This window comes from Staurois parvus, unplaced genomic scaffold, assembly GCF_062004578.1.
Source record: "Staurois parvus isolate SC_StPar_1 unplaced genomic scaffold, SC_StPar_1.0 ptg001978l, whole genome shotgun sequence".
Classification (NCBI taxonomy): domain Eukaryota; kingdom Metazoa; phylum Chordata; class Amphibia; order Anura; family Ranidae; genus Staurois; species Staurois parvus.
Genome location: NW_028319774.1, coordinates 276,356 through 293,424, shown reverse-complemented (window position 1 = coordinate 293,424; position 17,069 = coordinate 276,356). Strand labels below are relative to the sequence as shown.

The following is a 17,069-nucleotide window of genomic DNA, read 5'->3' as shown; positions in this document are numbered from 1 at the left end:
CACTGCACTCTATACACAGGGCTGTATATGACATATTCCTGACCACTGCACTCTATACACAGGGCTGTATATGACATATTCCTGACCACTGCACTCTATACACAGGGCTGTATATGACACACTCCTGACCACTGCACTCTATACACAGGGCTGTATATGACATACTCCTGACCACTGCACTCTATACACAGGGCTGTATATGACACATTCCTGACCACTGCACTCAATACACAGGGCTGTATATGACATACTCCTGACCACTGCACTCTATACACAGGGCTGTATATGACATGTTCCTGACCACTGCACTCTATACACAGGGCTGTATATGACATGTTCCTGACCACTGCACTCTATACACAGGGCTGTATATGACATACTCCTGACCACTGCACTCTATACACAGGGCTGTATATGACATACTCCTGACCACTGCACTCTATACACAGGGCTGTATATGACATACTCCTGACCACTGCACTCTATACACAGGGCTGTATATGACATACTCCTGACCACTGCACTCTATACACAGGGCTGTATATGACATGTTCCTGACCACTGCACTCTATACACAGGGCTGTATATGACATACTCCTGACCACTGCACTCTATGCTGATGACCTGGGAAGGCTCTCAATGTGTCATCTATGAACAATTTATGATGAAGACGTTTGTCACTCACAACACAATTTTGTTTTTTCATTCAATAAACTTTTTATTGTAATTATATTTTTAACAAGATTGTAATCATAGAATCAGGAAATAAAGGAAGGAATCTGATTGGTCAGGAAGATCCCTTGTCTGGAATGTGGGGGCGGAGTCATTATTATTGGTGTACAATACAATACACAACGTGTTCCATTATTATAACAAAGTATTGTAGAAAAGATCCCAACATAGAAAATGGGGGAAAGGAGGAAATAAAGGCGGATATGAAGGGGAATCTGTGTACGGGGAACACCTTAACAATCACCACCATTTTATTCTCCAGGGCCTCTGATGTCACAGAATAGATGTTTGGGGGTTTATCTCATCTTCAGGACCAAAATCTGCATTTTCCCATGTGTGCAAAATCATGCAGAAACAGCTCTGGCAGTGAGAGGGTTAATGTGGGCTAGATGGGATCCCTCTGCTGGGGTGACATTAGAGCTCCCCCTAGCTGCAGCCTGGTAATAACATTGCTGGGAGGTCTCTTCATTTCTCTGCTCCATACTTCCCGTCTTTATAGAAACGTCTCCTGACATTTGGGGGTCTATTCATAGAATGTGTAGAACCATTCACCTGGTGAAAGTGCATGTCCATTCCTCCTGTGTGAATGGGGAATGGTGAATGTTAGGAGTCTATTTGCTGAGCGGGATGAATATTTCCCATTGATTTCAAATGAAACATGTTGCCCTTGTACACTAGGTGGAGCTGATTACTATGATACTTAGCGCCATCCAAAGGCCAAATGAGGAATTTTGGGTTTTCTATCAATGGTTGGATTATTGATATCGTATTATTTATTTATGTTCTTCAACTCATAAATGTATGAGAGTGATCTCCGGTATTTGTATGACACCCCCCCCTCACATAGTACACTAATAATATGTTGGGGGGGTGTGATCTCCGGTATTTGTATGACACCGCCCCTCACATAGCACTAATAATATGTTGGGGGGGTGTGATCTCCGGTATTTGTATGACACCCCCCCTCACATAGTACACTAATAATATGTTGGGGGGTGTGATCTCCGGTATTTGTATGACACCGCCCCTCACATAGTACACTAATAATATGTTGGGGGGGTGTGATCTCCGGTATTTGTATGACACCGCCCCTCACATAGCACACTAATAATATGTTGGGGGGTGTGATCTCCGGTATTTGTATGACACCCCCCCTCACATAGCACACTAATAATATGTTGGGGGGTGTGATCTCCGGTATTTGTATGACACCGCCCCTCACATAGCACACTAATAATATGTTGGGGGGTGTGATCTCCGGTATTTGTATGACACCGCCCCTCACATAGTACACTAATAATATGTTGGGGGGTGTGATCTCCGGTATTTGTATGACACCGCCCCTCACATAGCACACTAATAATATGTTGGGGGGGTGATCTCTGGTATTTGTATGACACCGCCCCTCACATAGCACACTAATAATATGTTGGGGGGGGTGATCTCCGGTATTTGTATGACACCCCCCTCACATAGCACACTAATAATATGTTGGGGGAGTGATCTCCGGTATTTGTATGACACCGCCCCTCACATAGCACACTAATAATATGTCGGGGGGGTGTGATCTCCGGTATTTGTATGACACCGCCCCTCACATAGCACACTAATAATATGTTGGGGGGTGTGATCTCCGGTATTTGTATGACACCCCCCCTCATAGTACACTAATAATATGTTGGGGGTGTGATCTCCGGTATTTGTATGACACCGCCCCTCACATAGCACACTAATAATATGTTGGGGGGGTGTGATCTCCGGTATTTGTATGACACCGCCCCTCACATAGCACACTAATAATATGTTGGGGGTGTGATCTCCCGTATTTGTATGACACCGCCCCTCACATAGCACACTAATAATATGTTGGGGGGGGTGATCTCCGGTATTTGTATGACACCGCCCCTCACATAGCACACTAATAATATGTTGGGGGTGTGATCTCTGGTATTTGTATGACACCGCCCCTCACATAGCACACTAATAATATGTTGGGGGGGTGTGATCTCCGGTATTTGTATGACACCGCCCCTCACATAGTACACCAATAATATGTTGGGGGGTGTGATCTCCGGTATTTGTATGACACCGCCTCTCACATAGTACACTAATAATATGTTGGGGGTGTGATCTCCGGTATTTGTATGACACCGCCCCTCACGTAGTACACTAATAATATGTTGGGGTGTGTGATCTCCGGTATTTGTATGACACCGCCCCTCACATAGTACACTAATAATATGTTGGGGGGAGTGATCTCCGGTATTTGTATGACACCGCCCCTCACATAGTACACTAATAATATGTTGGGGGTGTGATCTCCGGTATTTGTATGACACCGCCCCTCACATAGCACACTAATAATATGTTGGGGGTGTGATCTCCGGTATTTGTATGACACTGCCCCTCACATAGCACACTAATAATATGTTGGGGGGGTGATCTCCGGTATTTGTATGACACCGCCCCTCACATAGTACACTAATAATATGTTGGGGGGTGTGATCTCCGGTATTTGTATGACACCACCCCTCACATAGCACACTAATAATATGTTGGGGGGGTGATCTCCGGTATTTGTATGACACCGCCCCTCACATAGCACACTAATAATATGTTGGGGGTGTGATCTCCGGTATTTGTATGACACCGCCCCTCACATAGTACACTAATAATATGTTGGGGGGTGTGATCTCCGGTATTTGTATGACACCGCCCCTCACATAGCACACTAATAATATGTTGGGGGAGGTGACAAGCATGTGTCCAGCCGTGACAAATTATTGCCGTATTTAATAAACTCAGTGACTTCTTTATAATCCTCAGCTCCAACTCCAAAATGCCTCACTCAGGAAACAGTTCAATACCGCATTATGGCCACTAGATGGAGCCAATGATCATAGGAAATCACTGTATGAAAAGATCCCACATTGTGACATGGCTGAATGAATGCTGGTCATAGTAGTTCATCTATTCTCTAAGTGGGGTGGTATCTATTGGGCCAAACCCTTTTACAAACCACACATAATATCGCCCTTCAAAGTGAAAACAGAAACGATTTGCACAAAATCAAAGAGTAGAAATATTTTCCGGTGGATCCCCTCTACCCAGACCCCATATGTAGACATAGAACAACAAGCTGTGTTCCCTCTCGTGCCGCACTCCTCCAACCACCCAAACCCACACAGAAGCCAAGGGAAATAATGAGAGGAAAGTTCCCCCCTAGTTTGGGGCGGAGTTCTCCTTCCCTCCTGTTGGGGGATGGGAGAAGGATGGACTGAAGACAGAGAGACGCTTCGGGGTCACCACTGTTCTGTAGAGCCTTGAAATGAAGGACATCAACTTCAGAAGTTCTTGTTGTCTGTGTAAAGTTCCCCGATAACGAGATCTGGGCTCTCCCGGCTTCTAGCTCTGTAACCCGCTATATCATTATCAGGAAACGCAACTCCGACACCCAAGAAGGGCTGAAGTTGTGTCCTTCATTTCCAGGATCTACTGACCACTCTGCACCCCGACATTTACTGCACTTCATCCATGTCTTTGGGGGCCTCTCATCTCCTTATCAACTGTTTCTTCCATGATGAAGATCAGCCATGGAGTATATCTGAGGTGTATATCAGGGTGTGCTTCTTCCCCAAATGAGAGCTGGGATGTCCAGCAACATTCATCTAGAAGACATTTCCCGCACTCAAGGCACTAATACACCTCCAGGGTTGTGTGGGACCTCTGATGTACAGGAAGACAGGACCTCAGTGAGGAACATTTCCCTCACTCAGGACAGGAAAGTGGCTTCTCCCCATGTGAGATCTCTGATGTTTGGAAAGATTAGACTTGTCTATAAAACATTGCCTGCACTCTGTACAAGAATATGGCTTCTCCCCTGTATGAGATCTCTGATGTGTGGAAAGATGGGACTTCTGTGAAAAACATTTCCCGCACTCTGGACAGGAATACGGCTTCTCCCCCGTGTGAGATCTCTGATGTGTGTAAAGACTGGACTTCACTGAAAAACATTTCCCGCACTCAGAACAGGAATACGGCTTTTTCCCTGTGTGTGATCTCTGATGTGTATAAAGATTGGACTTCCATGAAAAACATTTCCCGCACTCAGAACAGGAATATAGCTTTGTCCCCATGTGAGATTTCTGATGTCTGGAAAGATTGGTCTTCTTTGAAAAACATTTCCCACACACAGGACAGGAATATGGCTTCTCCCCCGTGTGAGATCGCTGATGTGTGTAAAGACTGGACTTCACTGAAAAACATTTCCCGCACTCAGGACAGGAATACGGCTTCTCCCCCGTATGAGATCTCTGATGTGTGTAAAAATGGGATATCTGTGTAAAACGTTTCCCACACACAGGGCAGGAATATGGCTTCTCCCCCGTGTGATATCTCTGATGTGTGTGAAGACCGGACTTATGTGAAAAACATTTCCCACACTCTGGACAGGAATACAGCTTCTCCCCCGTGTGAGATCTCTGATGTGTGTAAAGATTGGACATCTGTGAAAAACATTTCCCACACTCAGGACAGGAATATGGCTTCTCCCCTGTGTGAGATCTCTGATGTGTGTTAAGATTGTACTTACATGAAAAACATTTCCCGCACTCAGGACAGGAATACGGCTTCTCCCCCGTGTGAGATCTTTTACACACATTAAGATGGGATTTATAGTGGCAACCCTTCCCACACTCGGTACAGGAGAACCTCTTCCCTGTTGGAAGGCCGGCCCGGTCCCGCACAGTCTGAGGTTCCTCAGGATACGAGGAATCCGATGGTCCATCTACACTGGGTGGTGCCGGATGGACATTGGAGGGAGCCGGGTTTTCTCCTGGACTATACTGTGTGATGTCCTCATCTTCTACATTCCAGTCTGGAGACAAAGTGAGACAATCCTCGGAGGTTTTCCTCATCTCCCGGCCATGGACTAAAATACAAAGACAAAGAGGATTACTAGACAGGAGCTGATTGGTTCCCCCAAACCAGGACTCCGCCCACATCAGGCAGCTTGGTCTCTGAGGAGCTTACAATTCCACCCTCAAGGGAACTAGGAAATGGCTCCTCTGATCTCCTACCAGGTCATTTCTTTATTCATGGACCTTAGTCAGAGAGTGAGGAAACAACCAGAACTGTCTTTTATAGGAGGGACAGTGATGAGGGGATTATAGGACGAGGGTCCCCACCCCCTCTATCACTCATCGCCATCTTCCCAACACAAGAAGTACTGCACTTCCTTATTTAGTCCATGATTTAGTCATGAAGAACAGCGGGGCTGAGCCCCACCAGAGGTCAGAGAGCGAGGATGGGGGGAGAACAACCAAGATGAAGACTAGACTGATCCTGAAGACCACCATCATTGGGGTATTGACTCCTCCCTCATTATCACTTTCTGTTTAAGGGTCCAAAGTTGGAGGATGTTATCACATTATTATCACCATGTAAAAGTCTGTGCTCCAATCACATCATCCGATATAAAATGTCCAGCTGGGAGGAAATGGGGGGAACAAAAGAGAATCCATATTATGTGTATATATAGCAGTGGGGGGAGGGAGAGAGCAGAAGTCAGGACTATGGAATGTACAACATAGAGTATATAGTGCAGGGGTCAGGAGGATGTAATGTACAACATAGAGTATATAGTGCAGGGGTCAGGAGGATGTAATGTACAACATAGAGTATATAGTGCAGGGGTCAGGAGGATGTAATGTACAACATAGAGTATATAGTGCAGGGGTCAGGAGTATGGAATGTACAACACAGAGTATATAGTGCAGGGGTCAGGAGTATGTAATGTACACCATAGAGTATATAGTGCAGGGGTCAGGACTATGTAATGTACACCATAGAGTATATAGTGCATGGGTCAGGAGTATGTAATGTACAACAGAGAGTATATAGTGCAGGGGTCAGGAGTATGTAATGTACATCACAGAGTATATAGTGCAGGGGTCAGGAGTATGTAATGTACAACATAGAGTATATAGTGCAGGGTCAGGAGGATGTAATGTACAACAGAGTATATAGTGCAGGGGTCAGGAGGATGTAATGTACAACACAGAGTATATAGTGCAGGGGTCAGGAGGATGTAATGTACAACACAGAGTATATAGTGCAGGGGTCAGGAGTATGTAATGTACAACATAGTGTACATAGTGCAGGGGTCAGGAGTATGTAATGTACAACAGAGTATACAGTGCAGGGGTCAGGAGTATGTAATGTACAACATAGAGTATATAGTGCAGGGGTCGGGAGTATGTAATGTACAACATAGAGTATACAGTGCAGGGGTCGGGAGTATGTAATGTACAACCCCTGTTAAAATGTCAGGTTCCTGTGATGAAAAAATAAGACAAAGATAAATCATTTCAGAACTTTTCCACCTTTTATGTGACCTATAAACTGTACAACTCAGTTGAACAACAAAATGAAATCATTTAGGTGGGGATAGTAAAAATAAAAAACTAAAATAATCTGGTTGCATAAGTGTACACAACCTTACACTAATCCTTTGTTGAAGCCCCTTTTGATGTGATTCCAGCACTCAGTCTTTTTGGGGAGGAGTCTATCAGCATGGCACATCCTGACTCGGCAATATTTGCCCGCTCTTCCTTGCAAAAACACTCCAAATCTGTCAGATTGCGTGTCATCTCCTGCGCACAGCCCTCTTCAGATCACCCCACAGATTGTCCATCGGATTCAGGTCTGGGCTCTGGCTGGGCCATTCCAAATCTTCCATCTTCTTCTGGTGAAGCCATTCCTTTGTGGATTTGGATGGATGCTTTGGGTGGTTGTCATGCTGAAAGGTGAAGCTCCTCTTTGTTCAGCTTTCTAGCAGAAGCCGGAAGGTTTTGTGCCGATATTGACTGGTATTTGGAACTGTTCATAATTCCCTCTACCTTGACTAAGGCCCCAGTTCCAGGTGAAGAAAAATAGCCCCAAAGCATGATGCTGCCACCACCATGCTTCACAGTGGGTATGCTGTTCTTCTGGTGATGTGCAGTGTTGTTTTTGTGCCAAACATATCTTTTGGAATTATGGCCAAAAAGATCAACCTTGGTGTCATCAGACCAGAACACATCTCCCCACATGCTTCTGGGAGACTTCAGATGTGTTTTTGTAGAATGTAGCCGGGCTTGGGTGGTTTTCTTCCTAAGAAAAGGCTTCCGTCTTCCACTCTACCCCATAGACCAGACATATGAAGAACACGGAGATTGTTGTCAGATGGACCACACAGCCAGGACTTGCCACATGTTCCTGCAGCTCCTTTCATGTTGTTGTAGGCCTCTTGGCCGCCTCCCACACCAGTTTTCTTCTCGTCTTTTCATCCATTTTGGAGGGACGTCCAGTTCTTGGTGATGTCACTGTTGGTGATGTCAAAGTTGGTGATGTCACTGCTACGCCATATTCTCTCCACTTGATGATGACTGTCTTCACTGTGTTCCATTGTACATCTAATGCCTTTGGAATTCTTTTGTATCTTCCCCTGACTGATACCTTTTAACAACGAGATCCCTCTGATGCTTTGGAAGCTCTCTGCAGACCATGGCTTTTGCTGTAGGATGCGACTAAGAAAATGTCAGGAAAGACCGACTAGAACAGCTGAACTTTATTTGGGGTTAATCAGAGGCACTTTAAATGATGGCGGGTGTGTACTGACTCCTATTTAACATGATTGTGAATGTGATTGCTTCATTCTGAACACAGCTACATCCCCAGTTATAAGGGGGTGTGCACACTTATGCAACCGCATTATTTTAGTATTTTTTGTTTTCTTCCCCCCTAAAAGATATCAGTTTGTTTTTCAATTCAGTTGTTTATAGCATGCATTAAAGGTGGAAAAGTTCTGAAATTAGTTATCCTTGTCTAATTTTTTACATCACAGAAACCTGACATTTTAACAGGGGTGTATATCCACTGTAGAGTATATAGTGCAGAGGTCAGGAGGATGTAATGTACAACATAGAGTATATAGTGCAGGGGTCAGGAGGATGTAATGTACAACATAGAGTATATAGTGCAGGGGTCAGGAGTATGTAATGTACAACATAGAGTATATAGTGCAGGGGTCAGGAGTATGTAATGTACAACATAGAGTATATAGTGCAGGGGTCAAAAGTATGTAATGTACAACATAGAGTATATAGTGCAGGGGTCAGGAGTATGTAATGTACAACATAGAGTATATAGTGCAGGGGTCAGGAGTATGTAATGTACAACATAGAGTATATAGTGCAGGGGTCAGGAGTATGTAATGTACAACATAGAATATATAGTGCAGGGATCAGGAGTATGTAATGTGTAACCTAGAGTATATAGTGCAGGGGTCAGGAGTATGTAATGTACAACATAGAGTATATAGTGCAGGGGTCAGGAGTATGTAATGTACAACATAGAGTATATAGTGCAGGGGTCAGGAGTATGTAAAATACAATATAAATTATATAGTGTAATGGTCAGGACTCATAATATTGGTATTCAGTCATTTAAGGGTTGCTTGTCTCCCATCTCCTGAGACTGCACTCAGTGACTTGGGTCTGAGACACTACAGACATATCCCTCCACCCGGCACAGCCAGCAGACAACAGAGAACGTCCCCTGGAAGAGTCAGGCACAAGGCAGGAGACCCCAGTCACATGTCCTGGGTGCCTACATTATCCAATGCTTATAGTAAAAATCAACATTTTGCTGCCAGCTGAACCCCAGAACCTCCATAAATCCAGTCTAGATACATAAATTGTGTCTGCAGCACAGAGAAGGAAGATTATCCGAGAGAAATCCAGGAATACAGGACGGGGAACACAGCTCAGGAAAGTGACCAGGGGATTACAGGCTGATATCACCCAGTCCCCGCCCTACTCTGGACCAATCAGTGAGCAGTATGGGTGGAGGAATGGATTTAGTGTTCATGACCCACCTGTGCTGATCTCTGTAGGAGTGTCCTCCTCTATAAATGTCCTCGTTATTCCATCCTCCTCCATAGACTGCTGATCATCCCTCACATACGCCTCTTCTTCTTCTGCTTTCACCTCAAATTCTATATCGATTGGATCTCCACTCTAAATCAAGGAAATGAGAGAAAATATCATCTGTAAAATGTAAGATTTAAGATTGTGACATCACACACAAAATCCACACATTGTCTCCCTTCACAGAAGCAGATCACATGTGATATGTGGGTACATTTCCCCTAAATACCGCATGCCATCCTGAAACTGTCCATTTCCTATCCCGTGTTGCGGTATTGACCACAAACACTGAACACGCTCAGTAAATACCGCATGAACAGGCGTTACATTCACAGAAGGAAATAAAGAATGAAATGCATGCGGTCATTAATTAGTGGTGGAGACATGCGGCATTCAGGAAATGTGTACTGCTTGGTAAAGAGTGGGCGGCCGCTGGCATCCTTAACAACCAGTAAACAACATGGTTGTTAGGGAGCGAGCGGCCGCTGCGTCCTAACCAACCGCTAAAAAAAAAAAAAAAAAAAAAAATTACCGGCAACAAAATATTAAGAAAATGTTGTAGGGTCCCCCCCTGGGGTCTGGTATGGATTTTGAGGTGGACCCCTTGCCAAAATGAAAGAAATACATACCAGACCCCTATCTGAGCATGCTGCTGGCAGGTCAGGAAAGGGGGGGGATGAGCAAGTGACCTCCCTCCTGAAACATACCAGGCCACGTGCCCTTAACATGGAGTGGATGCTCTGGGGAAGGGGGGGGGGGGCTTTTCTCCCCCAGAGCACCTTGTCCATGTTGATGGGGACAAGGGACTCTTCCCCACAACATAGGCTAGTGGCTGTGGGGGTTTGCAGGCAGAGGACTTACAACATTTAGCAAGGGAGCCCTCAGATCCCTCACCCCATGTGAATGAGTATGGGGTACATGGTACCCCTAATTATTCACCCCCAAAAAGTATTCTGTTAAAGACAGCAGGCAGTTTTTGACAAGTCCTTTATTAAAAAGCAAACTAAAGCAAAATGTCCCCCCGGTGTAGATCCATCATCAATCACGATGCTCGCTGTCACCGCTGACTCGGAAAGAAAAGCTCCGCTCCCAATGAAGACTCCCCTCTGTCTGACAGCTCTGCTGCCTCCTGCCACTAAATATACTAAGGGACGGTGCCACTCGGTGACGTCACTGACCGGGGCATGTTGTATTGGTGACGTCACTGACCGGGGCATGTTGTATTGGTGACGTCACTGACCGGGGCATGTTGTATTGGTGACGTCACTGACCGGGGCATGTTGTATTGGTGATGTCACTGACCTGGGCATGTTGTATTGGTGATGTCACAAGAAGGCAATGACAGCGAGTATCGTGATTGGATCATCGATGGATCTACATCAGGGGGATTTTGTTCATTATTTTTGTTTTATCAAAAATTACTTCCAGTGTTTTTTAAACCACTTTTTTTTGGTGAATGAATAGAGGTACTATGTACTCTATACTCATTCACATTGTGGGGGGCCGGGATCTGGGGGCCTCCTTGTTAAAGGTGGCTTCCAGATTCCAATAAGCCCCCCACAACCACTGCCCAGGGTTGTAGGGAAGGACCCTTGTCATGGGGACAAGGTGCTTTTGGGAGGATAGAGCGTCCCTGCCCTGAAGCACCCACCTCATGTTGAGGGTATGTGGCCTGGTATGGTTCAGGAGGAAGGTGGGCACTCACTAAGGGACTGGTATTGAGTTTGGAGGGGAAACCATGCATTTCATTCTATTATTTTGGCATCGGGGTTCCCCTCAAAATCCATAGCACACCTGTCACAGCTGTCAGCGGGGAACTTGGTGGCCGTCCGCTCCTTGTTTACTGGTTGTTGGGGACACTGGCGGCTGCCCTCTCCTTAACAACAAGCTATTTACAAGTGTTGCTATGGACACCAGTGGTAAATTACCCGCAGGCTTCACTACTAAAAAACAGAATGCAGCATCTTACTACATACTGGGATACGGGAAGATACCGCTTTGTGATTGGAGCCCATAGTCTCTACAAGTCCATGTTCTAGATTCTCCATCCCACCAACCTTGTAATAGTGAGGGATGGTGTGACCTTCCTGTGTGGAATCCCGGGAATACAGAGGACGGGGACATCTCTCTGGTGGGTTCCTGGTATTAGGTGGCTCCATCATCTCCTTGTGTCCTTCTGAAAACTCCTCCATCACTCCATACTCCTCATCCTCCTCTTTATACTCTTCTTTAACATCAATATTATCATCCCCGAGGATTCCACTCTGAAAGATATAATAAAACATTCATTGTAACAAACATGCTGTGTATAAATCACAACTACCAATAATTGTCATCATCTACCTGATGATGGTGAGGGATGGTGTGACCTTCCTGTGTGGAATCCCGGGAATACAGAGGACGGGGACATCTCTCTGGTGGGTTCCCATGACTGGATCCATCTGTAGGAAACACACACACTGACTGAATCCATTGTTTCTATGTGTTTATCAGATGATGGGGGATCTAGGTGGATCCTCCGTACTGCTCTCTCCTTTACAATAAAGTCTCCTCTTACCCGGTGATGTGAGGGGCGGCTGATTGTCCATCATGACGTCCTTGTAGAGATCCTTGTGTCCTTCTAAATACTCCCACTCCTCCATGGAGAAATAGACAGTGACACCCTGACACCTTATAGGAACCTGACACACACAATGATACAGTCACCATCCAGACACATCCCTTGTCTGTTACTGGAGAATGTCCCAGAATTCCCGGCACCGCTCACCTCTCCTGTCAGCAGGTGGACCATCATGGTGGTCAGTTCCAGAATCTTCTGCTCTTTCTCCCTCTCAGGTATCAGGGAATGAGATGGAGGCACCATGGTGAGGCTCCGGGTTCTGCTCCATCCTCCTGAGATTGGCTCCCCACTAGACTTCTTCTTTACAACATAATCCTACAGATCAGGAGACAAATAAAACAATATCAACCACCTGACATCATCTAAATGTGTGCAAAAATAAAATGGTCTATTGACCAGAATAGACAAGAGTGATGTCATGTGACCTCCCAGAATCCTCCTCACCTCTCCGGTCAGGTCTGTGTTTTATTAATAGAGATAAGAGCGATGTCATGTTTCCTCCCAGAATCCTCCTCACCTCTCCGGTCAGGTCTGTGTTTTATTAACAGAGATGAGTGATGTCATGTGACCTCCCAGAATCCTCCTCACCTCTCCGGTCAGGTCTGTGTTTTATTAATAGAGATAAGAGCAATGTCATGTTTCCTCCCAGAATCCTCCTCACCTCTCCGGTCAGGTCTGTGTTTTATTAACAGAGATGAGTGATGTCATGTGACCTCCCAGAATCCTCCTCACCTCTCCGGTCAGGTCTGTGTTTTATTAATAGAGATAAGAGCGATGTCATGTTTCCTCCCAGAATCCTCCTCACCTCTCCGGTCAGGTCTGTGTTTTATTAATAGAGATGAGAGTGATGTCATGTGACCTCCCAGAATCCTCCTCACCTCTCCGGTCAGGTCTGTGTTTTATTAATAGAGATAGAAGTGATGTCATGTGACCTCCCAAAATCCTCCTCACCTCTCCGGTCAGGTCTGTGTTTATTAATAGAGATCAGAGTGATGTCATGTGACCTCCCAGAATCCTCCTCACCTCTCCGGTCAGCAGGTAGATGATCTCCAGGGTGAGGTTTAGTATCTTCTCAGTCATGTGACTCCGGTCCTCCTCCATCCTCATTGGTGCCATCATGTGATCTATACAGGTCTCCTTGTAGATGGATAACTTTGGGAAATGAAAGTAAGAATGATTTGGATGGTATTGGTCACACAATAATAGGATGTGGATGTGAGGGGGGAATAGGAGGGTTGATGGACATTGAAGAACTACTCCCCCCATGGGAAGACATTTAGTTTGGACTGTTTAGTGTTTACTACAATTTTGAGGTCCGGGGGGCCCTTTTCTCTGTTGGGTTTGTTTGGTCTCTGAACTGGTTTTGATGAGTTTTAGATCTGCAGACAAGGAATGATAAATCTGATCCTTCCTATGACTAGTTTGCTCTGAGGCAGTGCTGTGAGGTCAATGTCGGCTCATCATGCAGGGATGGTCACTTTACATCACCCGACGCCCGGGACATGTAGTTCTGGGGGCCGGGCAAGTATTGTTTTTAATCTTTATCCCTGCTGAGGGCAAGCCGCAGGGCTCTCCTTTCAGGTGCCAGCCTCTGCCACCCCGTGTGTGTGAACCTCTCCTGTACCTACTATGCTTCCCCGGCTCCGCCTATCCATCTATGGGCCCGGGTCAGCGGGTGTCGGAGGGTAGAGGGGATGGAGGAGAGCGGACACGTTCACTCCCTTCTTGTCCTGACCCAGAAGTGACGTTATGGCAGATTTCCTGACAATCAAGGCCGGTAAAGAATGTAATGCGGTGCGATGTGCTCTACATTACATCCAATGGAGTACAGGGGAGACATTGGGTCCCCTTAAGTAAAAATGTTTTTTTTAAATGTAAAGAATTAAAGTTACACCCAAGTACATAACTCCTCCTCTTAAAAAATTTGAAGCCCCATCCCCACATATTTGCACACCCAAACGTAAGAGCACACGCTGGAGCGCCTACACGTGATAACATTGATTGTGATACACGTTACATATCGCCGGTCACACCAGAATGAGAGGATAATTCTAGGAGCAGACCTCCTCCGTACTCTATACTGATGACCTAGAAGGGGCTATAAATGTGTCCCCTATAGATAATACCGGGGACTAAAGGTTGTCACCATTTCAGCACACACAACTTAAGGTTTGACATGTTGGATATCTATTTACTCGCTGCAACCTCGGCTTTTATATGTTTACACATAAATGGGTCATTTATTGCTTTTTGTGCCCTGAAATCAGCTTAAGTGTATTTTTTAATGAAATTTGCCATTTCCTAGACTTTGTGATAAAATTTTGTGATATAAAAAATTAGAACTGCCGCTATTTTATTCTCTAAAGTCTCTACTTGCAGAAAATCTATATTTTGGGGGTTTTGTGTCATCTTCAGGATAAAATGATTTTTTAAATGTGCAAAAAATGAAAAAAATGGCTCTGGGAGTGAAAGGGAGAAAGGATAAGCCGGACACTCCCCTTTCCTGAGGAGCATCCAATCGGTTCTCATTACACTGCAAGGTCTCTCCCCTCCCTGCTAGTCCCCGGGTGCGGTGCTGGAGACAGGCGGGGGAGGGGAGGAGGAGATAAACAGAACAATGTTACACATATTACACATTTAAGTTGCTATAAAGCCCCTTTCATTTTTTTAAAGCCACAAACATTCCTAAAAGCGCCTCAGATTTATATACATTTGTTGTAAATAGGAAATAACATCTTATTACCTCCTCTGCTGCCACTTCCACCAACGTCTCCTCTATACTTCTTCCCGCCTCACCTCATCTGGAACTTCCTGTCTGTACCTGACATCACTTCCTGTCTGTGCCTGACATCACTTCCTGTCTGTGCCTGACATCACTTCCTCTCTGTATTCCATAGAGACTTCCTGTGTGAGTATAGCTGAGATCCCCACCTTGTGGAGTTCAGAGGAACTGCAGCCCCGAGATCCATCCCATAATCCCCCTTCCTGTATAATATGTACCTTACAGGGATACTACGGGAGATGAAACATTACTGAATAAAGGAAGAAGAAATAAATGTAACTCTTATGTAACCAACTGTTCAACAAACATCTCTTATTACATATAGAAAAGTCTTACAAACACAGAACACAAAATACAAATGTATAGCTAATGAGAGCGATCCCGCCAAACCTGATCCTTCTGGGGGGGACAATGCAAAAATATATATCAATCCACTCATAATGACATCATCTTCTGGGAGTGTCTGCACATCCATCCATTTCATACACATTTCATTGTCTCAGCAGATCTCCTGCAGCCTATTAGCTCCCATTTCCCTCTCTATGTCTCAGCGGATCTCCTGCAGCCTATTAGCACCCATTTCCTTCTCTATGTCTCAGCGGATCTCCTGCAGCCTATTAGCACCCATTTCCCTCTCTATGTCTCAGCAGATCTCCTGCAGCCTATTAGCTCCCATTTCCCTCTCTATGTCTCAGCGGATCTCCTGCAGCCTATTAGCACCCATTTCCTTCTCTATGTCTCAGCGGATCTCCTGCAGCCTATTAGCTCCCATTTCCCTTTCTATGTCTCAGCGGATCTCCTGCAGCCTATTAGCACCCATTTCCCTCTCTATGTCTCAGCAGATCTCCTGCAGCCTATTAGCTCCCATTTCCCTCTCTATGTCTCAGCTGATCTCCTGCAGCCTATTAGCACCCATTTCCCTTTCTATGTCTCAGCTGATCTCCTGCAGTCTATTAGAACCCATTTCCCTTTCTATGTCTCAGCAGATCTCCTGCAGCCTATTAGCACCCATTTCCCTCTCTATATCACATATTACAACAAGCAGTCACAAAGGTAAATGTAAAATAAAAGCAGAGAGGGAGAGAAGGCTGATAAAGCAGCTCATCGATGAGAGGTACATAAGAACATACAATGTCAATACAAAACAGTGACATGGCCATCAATCACAAACGATCGGAGCAGACAGATCGGTGTCATAGGTGTCCCGTGGGTCCTGAACTGCCTCCAGCGCAGGGACAGTAGCAGGGTGTAAAGCAGGTAGGTACTCCAACTTTCTCATTTCTGCTCTGACCTTCATCAGTGCCGGTAACATGGGGGACATAGAAGACAGCCAATGCATGGCAATGGTTCTCCTGGCTGCCCTCAGAATGTAGGTGGAAAGTTTCCTCGCACATTTAGAGAGACCCGAAAAGGTAGACCCAACAGAAAGTAAATGGGCTCAAAAGGGACAGGAGCCAGGAAAAGTAACCACAATGGGGTAAGGACCTCCTCCAAAAGGGTGCAATGGACCGGCAATCCCAAAAAATGTGGAAAAGAGTGTCAGTTTCTGTTCCACAACACCAGCAAACAGAAGAAACATTCAGGTTATTATCATGGAGAACCTCAGGGGTCCGATACCAAAACATCGGGGTCTTAGAAGGATTTTCTGTATACATTACACACATAGAAGATTTAGAAGAGGCCTCCCAAATCCTACTCCATTGATCCAACCCAATATCACATTGAAGGAAACGGGACCATTTACACATATAAAGGTGAGAACCAATAGAAAAAGGGCGACATCTACAAGCAATGTATACGTAGCGGAAATGATGTCCCGGTGGTGTGGGCCTTGGATGCAGATATGATCTAAAGGGGTAGGTTGTTCAAGAGTCAGAGAAGAGGCTTTGGGGGCAAAAATGTGTTGTATCTGTAGATAAAATACTGATGGGGTGGAATGCGAGCAGCTTTTTGAATGTCGGAAGGA

General features: G+C 45.4%; 1 protein-coding gene across 1 annotated transcript; it reads right to left on the bottom strand.

The window, feature by feature from the left end:
• Positions 1–4,581: 4,581 nt before the first annotated feature.
• Positions 4,582–11,986, bottom strand: LOC149433112 (uncharacterized; the record flags this gene model as incomplete). Its single annotated transcript, XM_089664655.1, has 3 exons — positions 11,759–11,986; positions 9,650–9,791; positions 4,582–5,662 (listed from the first exon to the last, which is right to left on the bottom strand). Coding segments are annotated over exons 1-3 (1,451 nt in total), but the record flags the coding sequence as incomplete, so codon positions are not given.
• Between the last annotated feature and the right edge of the window lie 5,083 nt (positions 11,987–17,069).